Source organism: Calonectris borealis, chromosome 25 (genome assembly GCF_964195595.1).
Source record: "Calonectris borealis chromosome 25, bCalBor7.hap1.2, whole genome shotgun sequence".
NCBI classification, from domain to species: Eukaryota; Metazoa; Chordata; class Aves; order Procellariiformes; family Procellariidae; genus Calonectris; species Calonectris borealis.
Window position 1 is genome coordinate 2,599,457 of NC_134336.1, and position 9,304 is coordinate 2,608,760.

Below are 9,304 nucleotides of genomic sequence, written 5' to 3' on the forward strand. Positions count from 1 at the left end.
TTAAGACTCTGAACCTAAACGTTCTAAAGTTAAATAACACAAAATAAAAAATTCAACAGTAGTATCAATCATACTGTGACCTTTTTATTGCTTCTCAGATGTGTATTAGCAGTATTAGCTGGTTATATCACAGGTTACAATGATGACATTGTCTTCATATCCCACACCCCAAGCATCTAACCTTGCAAGACCAGGGTTGTAGGAAATAAATTTGCGTTTGAGTGTTATACACGAAGTATTGACACAGAAAGTATCGGCCTTTGCCAGGTGGGGGTTGACATACATTGGCAGAGAGTTGCATTAAAAGCTTCCAAATATATCCTTGGGTTTTGTCATCTCTGCTGTCTTTATTTATGTGAAAATTTCCCATATATTCTTTATTATTTTTTGGCAGGGTATGATAGGAGTGTCATTATGTGCAGCTAGCTCATAACAATTTTCTTTATGTGAAGTGATACATCAAAGTAGTAACTTGATTCTCGTAACCAAAAAGAAAAATAAGTGTTCTCAAAGCTCTCTGAAATTTAGCAATTAATATGCTTGAGCTACTAACTGACCACTCCCGTTCTGGAGAAAGAAGTAATGTTGTGCTTCCTCGGGGTTTTGCCTCAAGAACCTGCAGGAGTTCTGTGGACTTCGTTCTTGCTTTGGCAGGGACTGTGATAGTTACTCATCTCAACCAGTAATCAACTGAAGCTTCCCGGTGTCATCTATTACTCTGGCTTCTGTTGTGGAAACAAGAAGGCAAGTTTGTGTGTTTCAGGTTACACAGTTATCTGTTTAATTTTCTTTCCCTGCCCCCTCCGCTTGTCTCCAGGTTCAGTTGAATGCTGGCCAGCTGCAGTATATCCGCTTAGCCCAACCTGTGTCAGGCACCCAGGTAGTCCAGGGGCAGATCCAGACGCTTGCAACCAATGCACAGCAGGTATGCACTATAACAGCAGGGCTGACATTAACTGGTAAAGTGTTGTTCCCTAGCTCCTGAAACTGCAAATTCCAGTCGAGTTTACCAACTCTTGGGCTAGGACTCCTGCATTTCTTTTCTTCCTGTTACTTTCATCAGAATAATAAAGCAAGGAGCATAGCGGAAGCCTCCTTTATCTATACATGAAAGGTGCATGCATATATGTGTGTGTGTGTGTGTCTCACTATATAAAGCTCGTGCTGCTTCTGAGCTGACTGCAGGTGAAACTTCAGTTCATCAACCTTCTCTTTACTTCTGCTCCTTCTGGCTGGGTGAGGGAGGAGCAGCCGTGCAACCTCTCAGGAAAGCTATTGCAGAGGTGAAACATCAAGACCAGCGTTGCTGCCAGCAGGTTGTCTCATGTTCTTGTTGAGACTGGTCGCTAAGGGATTCTTCTCTGCCTTCAGAGGATAGGAAGGCTGCCGCTCTTCTGTGATCCTGGAGGCCGCATTCTCCTCGTGAAAGTCAGGGAGGACAGGCTTGTGTTTGGTTTGGAACGGCTGAATCCCATGTCCTTTGTTCTTGAGTTGCGGTTAGCACCAGCATGACTGCGGGCCGGCGGCATAAGCCATATCTTACCACATGGTGGGGTAATGAAGTTTGGAGGAGTCTAAAAGCTCTTGAAAGGCAGCAGCAGAATATTGTTAGTGGGGTTCTGACCCTCTCCAAAGCGCTGTCAGTGATCATCCTTCTCTTATCCTTGTAGATAACGCAGACAGAAGTCCAGCAAGGACAGCAGCAGTTCAGCCAGTTCACAGACGGACAGGTAAGAACTTGGAGTTTGTTGGTGCTACATCCCTTTGAAGTCAAGGGCTAGAAAGACCGTCTTAAAGTCTGCATGTTCTAGCAAATCTGCTGCTCCTGATAAAACACTGCTACTGCTACCAAACCTTAACCAGGAGCAGGATAAGTGGATGTTGTGCCGCTTTTAATTCAGGTGGATTCTTTGTGTTCTGCTGCGCTCACTCCAAGTTAATCCAGTCCCTTGCACGGTGGGTGGGATCCGTTTTAGTCCTAACCAGTTCAGGAATAAAGGCCTTGCATCTAGCTATTGGCTGTGCATAGGTAGCCTGAGGTCAATTTGGGCATTCACAGAATTACTTAGTTGTGTTTTGGCAACAAATATCTAATGGCAATTCGTGGTCTGTTTTTGCGGCAGATTTTATTTGGACGTGAGAGTTGCTGTTAACTCCACCGCTAAACTTTGTGGGGTTAATGTACAGCATTATGCTTAGAGTGTGATGACAGCTGACGGTTGTTTCTTTCCCCTGCTTCTGCCTCTGCCAGCAACTTTATCAGATCCAGCAAGTGACCATGCCTGCAGGCCAGGACATCACCCAGCCCATGTTCATTCAGTCCACCAACCAAACCTCGGACGGCCAAGCCACACAAGTGACAGGGGACTGAACGGGGACGTTGTAGCAAGTCGTCTCTCTGCGTGAAAATGAATATGTACCAGCTTGACGTTTGCCATACCAACCTGGTCTGATGAGTACATCTGCTTCTGTGTATCTGTACGTGATATTAAGCCTATAGTAGGCTGCAATCTCCGGTGCACTATACACCTTCTTCTGGTGGGTATGGGAGTATATCCAACAGACACTGACAAGAATGCAATATTTTTATTTTTAGAAATCAATATTTCAGTGTATTCAGCTGCTTGTTCAAACCCGTAAAACTGAAAGAGAACTAATCAAAAGGAATTTGTAGCATCTCATTGAACAATGTGTAAAAACGTTTTTATCTAGTAAAATTATTAAAGGGTACTGCATCTGTAAGAGCTTTATTCCTAGTATTCTGTTTGTATTTTTTTCTCTGAATAGAGCTAGATTCAGTCCTCCCATCTCAGTGGCTTATTAGGGGTGTATGGGGGGAGTGAGTGTGTGTGTTAGGTTTTTCCTCTCCTGCCTCCTTTTTTGGTAAGCCGGAGCATTGGCTATATGCAGCTCAAGGGCAAGGAGTAATTAAAGTGAAAACAAAAAAAACATTCCTTGTATGACGACTGTATTTTCTAAGGGCAGAAGATTCTTTAATTTGGCCTGGTTTATTCCAGAAACACTAATGGAAGTCTGGACAAACCCCAGCCCTGCTGTTAACTGTTGTACTAGCTTCAGTCGATGCATGTAATATAAGCTTCATAAAATGAAATAAATTTCCTTTGTAAGATAATGTGTGTGCTTTCTTTGCGATCCAATGCCCAGTCTCAACCTGCCAAGCAAAGAGCATCCGGAATCCCTGAAAAATTATTACACCTGAAGTAGCGAAACTAGCAACGGGGCTTAAGGGTGGCCTGGAGAAGAGGTTGGACAAGTGACGTGAGCGGTGAGACTCTGGAGGTCTGTGGATGCCTGCCACGTCAAGGGGGTCTTCACGCAGATGTCATATGGTGATTAATTCTACAGAGCGCAGCCCTTCAGCTGCGGGTACCAAGGCTGCACCGCCTCTCCCTGCAGCTTCTGTGTACAAGGCCCAGCTGAACCAGCAGGGAGGAGTTTGGGGCAGGTTTGAGCGAACTCCAGAGGTCGGGTTTAATTGAACACGCTGCAAGGATCCCGGCAGCGTTAGGCCAAGTTTAGGTCATAGCTAAAAGTGGGGTGCGGGTTTGTAACTGAGAACCTCTGTGTCCAACATCAGGCAGTTCGACATAGTTGGCCCTCTGTCCAGGAGAGGCTCCGTGGCTTTGTGCGGTGCTTGGCAGAGCCGGGTGGCAGCGCCAGGGACAGCGCCAGCGCTGCCGCTTGCTTTTCACTGGCAGAAGCACCGAGTTTGCCACGGTTTCGCAGTGAGGAGAGCTGGCCGCTCCCGCGCCTGGCGTGTAACCCGGTGCCCAGGTGCAGGCTGCTTAGCCCCTGTGAGTGCCTTCCCTGGCAGCGCCCAGCCCGGCCGTGCCGGGAGAGAAGCACTGGGGTGGGGGTGCCTGCCTGCATGAGAACTGCGGGGGGTAGCTGCTGCTGCGGAAGGAAAACTCCACTTCAGCATTTGGCTGGTGCAAACTGCTCAATCTGGGCCAGGTTGTTCCAGTCGGGCAAGGGAATTTGCTGCATTACCTGCACCTCCTGGGCTTTCTAAATGTCTATTTTCTTTTTTTTTTTAATTTTTCCAGTCCTGCCTGGCAGCCAGCGGCGCACTGCAGCCGCAGCAAGGAGCGATGCAGCCTGGTGCCTTCCTCAGCATCAGCCCTCTGGTACCGCAGCCTTGTGCGGGCAGAGCGAGGGGTCGTTGGCAGAGCTGGCTGTGCCCTGGAGGAGCATCCCCTGCACGGAGAAGATGAAGTCGGGGGGGCGAGAAAGTGTCTTGCGTGAAAGCTCCGTGTGTGGAACCGGCCACGAGAGGGCACCCGTGGGCAGCTGCTGCCCGGGAAGGGCCAGAGCGGGGCTGGGGGAGCCGGGCTGGGTGGGCCGGAGGTACCTTCCCCCGGAGCCAGGGGCCAGCGTGCGGCCGGTGGCTCTGGTCCCCGGCGGCCTGATCCTCTCTGTCCTCTGGTCCAAGCTGCCGTCGGTCCCCGGCAGCCGGATCCCGCCACAGCAAAGCCCTGGCCGCGCTGGTGCTTCCCGCCGGCCCTCCGCACCGCAGCAAGAAGAGGTGGGTTGCCTCCCCAGCAGCTCTGCTGGCAAAGCATCCTTTTTGCTTACGGCAGGGAGCAGAGCTGGGGCATCAGCTTGTAAGGATGGAGAGAGAGCGGCCAGAGCAGGCAGCTGCCTTGCCTTATCAGCCGCTGGCAGAGGTAGCAAGCGAGGCTCTTCCGAAGGAAAGCTCTTTACCCAAAGCAGTTGTGTTTGCTTGAAATAGTTTAAATTTGAATGGGAATAAATTGCTTAAAGGGCAGAAAATGGGAGTGGGATGCTGCTCCTGAAAGGAAAGTAGTTTCCAGCGAAAGCCTCTAATTGAAGGGGATGCTGGTTTCGACAAGCTCAGTATCGTCTCGATGGTTGCCCAAAGTCTGATCTCATCCAGGAGCGTGGGAACTTAACGGACAGTTAATACTGAAGCTGATCGTGTTAATGTTTAGCTAATACTGGAGATAACACTTCATCTGCGCTCCCAGAGGGCTGCCCTAGCTGACTTGAACAGGAAAGGTATTTTGAAGAGAGCTGACATCGTTCGTCACACGTACTATAAACCTCAGGCATTAATAAGAGCCAGATCTTCCGTATAAGGACACGTGCCTTCGTTTGATCTTCCGAGGCAGCGTGATGACAAACCGAGCGGCGTGGGGCGATGCAGAAGAAAGCAGACGTTACCCGAGAGGCGCAGCGCGCTGCGGCACCCCTGGGGGGGGACGCCGGACCCTCTGCGGGCAGCTCGGCAAGTGCTGCGGGTGACAATGTGCGAAGGTGGCAGAGGTAATCACACCTCCAGGGCCCCGGGGGATGAAAGCCGATGAGGAAGCAGCGCTTTCCTCCCAAGGAGCGGTTTAAGTTTCCGTTTCTCCTTGGGGGTGATGAGCTAAGCACAACCCCTGTGCGGGCGAGCGCCGGCCGCTGACGCTCGGGAACTGGCGCGCTCGGTTTACTGCGGAGTTAGCTGCTGACCGCTGCCCTTCCCCAGGCCTGCCGCGTCCAGCCACCCTCTTCCACGGAAAAACTCGCTGCAGTGAAGGTCACGCTGCCGCTGTGGGGACTGGGTGCCCCGAGGGCCACCAGGTGCGAGAGCCACTGGGCACGTAGGGAAAAGTGCTCGGGTGAAGCTGCCCCACGCGCAGCCTCTCCCCGCGCGGGCTCTGGGTTCACCACCTGCAGTGAGTGCCGGCAAACCGTGTTTCCTCGGGGAGCTGGCTCTTCTCCGCTGCCACTGCTGTGGGACTCTCCTCCATCTTCGCAGGGACCCGACACTGCTGGAGGGATTCGGTTGTGAATCATCCTGCGGCTGCCGAGGCAGCATGAGAGAGCCCGGGGGTGCAAAGCTCTCTTGAAGCCCTCATCCATTCTTCCTTTCTCGCCTTTAGAGCTGGGAAAAGGAGCCGGGTCCCTGACCCGTCCCGCTCCCTGCGCAGGAGGCGTTGCGGCAGAGCGGGGCGGAAGCGTCCCTGTTCCTCCCGCGGGGCCGCTCTGGGACGCGCCCCAGCTCCCAGCAATGCTGGCGTCGCTCCGAGCGCGGGGTCAGGGCAGGCGAGCGCTGACACGGCCCCGCAGCAGCGCTGGGACCCGGGCCGGGGCTTTGCCCTGCCTTTGGGGCAGTGCAGCCCCACGGCCCGGAGGGGTCCTCATCCTGCACCCGGCAGCAGACAGGAGGGAGCCCTCCATAGCGGGGCCAGGGCGTCCCAGCCGCTTGTTTGTCAGAGCGTGTGCGAGCAGCGACGCCAGGAGCTAATTGTCCTGGGCCGAGGCCAAGCCTTCAGCAGAAGCAGGTGCTCTGCAGCTCTCCCCGTGCCGCTGCCGGCGCTGCCGGCTGTCCCCAGTGCTCGCCCGGCTCCCGGGGCAATGCCAGCCCCGGGTCCCCGGAGGCCACCTGCCCCCAGCTCTGCTCTCCCGGCCACTGAGCACCAAATCAGGCTTCCTGGCACAGAGGAGGCTGGTTGCATCCTCCCCTCCGTGATGCCACCCCCAGCTCTGCCCAGGACTCCCCAGCATCCAAGGAGCCAGGCTGGGACTTTGCTCTGGTCCCTGTGCCCAGGTGAGGAGACCCGGCTCCCCCTGGTCCCGCCTGCCCCTCTCCCAGCCCGCAGCCTTGCAGCTGCATACCAGGGCTGCAAAACTTACTGGAAATCCTGTAGATGCAAATCCTGGCCTCCCGTCCGTGCCAGGAACTTGAGCTGCAATCCCAAGAGGGCAGCAGGCTCCAAGCACGCAGGCCTCCCCGCTCGCCATCACCCGGCCTCGGAAATCCTCTTTAAAGTTTCATCAGGGCCAGAGGACGCGAGCGGCTCTGCAGGACCCCCACGGCTGGGCAGGCGGGGGGCGAAGCCAGCAGAGCCTGGTACAGCTTCCCGAAATCTTCCCGAAACTTCCCGGTTCTGATGGATGGGTCGGTACCGTGTTGATTCAGGCTCCCTGGCTCCATCCCCAAACCTCCCAGCTCCAGGACTGATGGAGGTTCCAGGCAGGTGACAAGACGCGATGGGACCTGCCCCTTCCCCGCATGCAGTGACCCTCAGCGCCAGCTCCGTGACCCCGTTAATGCGCCCCCGGCGTCGCTGGCCCCGGACGGCTGCATCTGCAACCTTGCAAAGTCGAGTTTGCTACCGGGGGGCTGGTCAGGGTCTGACCTGCAAAAGCAAAACCGCAGGAGGCCAGAAGGCGACAATAATGGAGAGAGTGGCTGGTGGGTGGTGGTAGACGCCTTCTCTCCTAATTTATTAGCAGCTCGCTGATTCCAGCAAACAATTTAGCGAAGTGATGTCTGTTTAAAAAAAATCAGCAGTTCTTCATCACTTACAAACACAGCTCTGCTGAGGCTTCCCTGGCAAGCCCGGGACATCAGCCTGGATATTCCCCATCCAGCTGCGAAGCAGCACCAGGAATAAAACAACTCCCCACCTCCCCCGACTCCTCTCCAGCGAGTGCCCACCTTGGCTGAAGTCCTTTCCAGGTCACCTTAACTCTGCCCGCTCCGCAGCCCGATTAATCAATCGCCAGGTGAAACCTAAACCTTGCCACCGAGGGGAATACGCTGAACCAAACGGCAGCCGGATGAAAGTCAGGGTGCTCCTGCCGCGGCGGCTTGGGGAGCATCTGCCGGGGGGGGAGATGTGCTGGGGGGACCCTGTGCACAGCTGGGGCCACGCTCCAGGGGCTGCGTCCCCTTGGGAGCACGTTCAGAGGGGGTCCAGGGGTTTGGGCTGGAGGGGAGCACAGAGGATACACCATGGATTCACTGGGGAGAATTTGATTCGGATTTACAGAATTTCAGCCTCCACGGACACAGCTCTCATCCCCATCTCACTGCCGGGGGGTTTGCATGGCGGTGGGAGGGAGAGGCATCCTCAGAGGGGGGGTTTGCAGGCTGGCTCCTGGGGTGGGTTTTACCAGCACTATTTCCCCCGTGTCCGAGTAAATAAAATTGTTTATTTAATGTGTGTGTTTCCCGAGACCTACCAAATACCGCAGTGCTCACAAGGGCCCGTGCCGGTGCCAGGATCTCCAACCGCCACGTTAAATAATTCACTGACCAAAGCCTTTAATTTGCTCTCCTCTCCAGGAGCACAGGCCCTGGGCACCCATGCGGGGTGGGGGGACCCGGTTTCTGCAAAGGTGCGGGGAGCGTGTGGTTACAGCTGGGTCAGGGCACCTCTGACCCCGGTTTGCTTGGGAAAGGAGATTCCCAGCAGCGTGCCTCAGTTTCCCAATCTGTCAGTGGGAGGTTGTGTGGAGCTGAGGGGAAAAAGGTGGAAGAGCAAAAAGCTGTGGGTGTTGGCTGGGAAACACAGTTGGAGTCCAGCTCAAAGCTGAGTCTGCAGAGGATGAGGAGGTACGGGCGTGGGTGAGCTGTACCTGCTGCAGGACCCCATGGGGAATGGGCTCCGGCAGGGCTCCTGGCCTGGAAAGGGGAGGATGAGGACACGCCCTGCTCTTCCTAAGCAACGTGAAGTCTCTCTGTAGGTGTTTGGTGTCCCTCTAAACCTCGGTGCCTCCAGCAATTCCTGGCCCTAGAGCAAAGGAGAGGAAGGGGGGATGCCCTTGCCTGGGGTGCTCGCTGCCAGATGACCTGGGAGGTTTGATGCTGGCTGTCTTGGGAAGCTCGCACCTGGGATGCTGGATGCCTGGTGGCCAGGGATGCTCCCCCTTGAGATGCTCTGTGCTTGGTAGCCTAGGGTGCTTGGTACCATGTGGTTTGGGATGCTCACTCCCGCGATGCTCCACACCCTGTGCTTTGGAATGCTCACTCACAGGACGCTCCATGCTTGGCAGCCAGGGATGCTCCACACCCCGTGGTTTGGGATGCTCGCTCGCGGGATGCTCCACACCCCGTGGTTTGGGATGCTCGCTCGCGGGATGCTCCACACCCCGTGGCCAGGGCACTCTCTGCCCCAGTCCCCAGGGACCTCGCGGGGACCGGGGGTGACAGCGGGGGAGCCAGCAGCGCCCCGGCCCCTCCGCGCCCCGGGGGCTGCTGCTGCTGCGGGCGGCCCCGCGTCCCCCGCTTCCCCATCCGCCCCGGCCCGGCGGAGCCCCGGGGGCGGGGGCCAGGTACGGCGGGGCGGGCCGGCCCCGGCGGGGCGGCGGCGGGGGGAGGGCCCGGCGGCGGCGGCGGGCAGCTAAAGGCAGGTGGCAGCGGGGAGCGGTACCGGGCTGCTCGGGGGCGGTGCGAGCCGCCGTCCAGCGGAGCTAGGAGCGGGGGTCCCGCGGTGGCGGGGCCGGGGCCATGCGGCGGGCGGCGGCGCCCTGAGCGGGGCGGTGCGCC

At 56.1% G+C, this 9,304-nt stretch overlaps 1 protein-coding gene across 7 annotated transcripts in view; it reads left to right on the plus strand.

Moving 5' to 3' along the window:
* NFYC (nuclear transcription factor Y subunit gamma) overlaps nt 1–3,133 on the plus strand; it is a 37,346-nt gene extending 34,213 nt beyond the window's left edge. For 4 of the 7 annotated variants that reach the window (XM_075173214.1, XM_075173212.1, XM_075173211.1 and 1 more), the window contains 3 exons: nt 818–925; nt 1,671–1,730; nt 2,252–3,133. In XM_075173214.1, the coding sequence (XP_075029315.1) occupies nt 818–925; nt 1,671–1,730; nt 2,252–2,371 (288 nt within the window). In that variant the 3' untranslated portion in view covers nt 2,372–3,133. The other 3 variants (XM_075173216.1, XM_075173215.1, XM_075173217.1) reach the window with 2 other exon arrangements.
* Nucleotides 3,134–9,304: the final 6,171 nt, after the last annotated feature.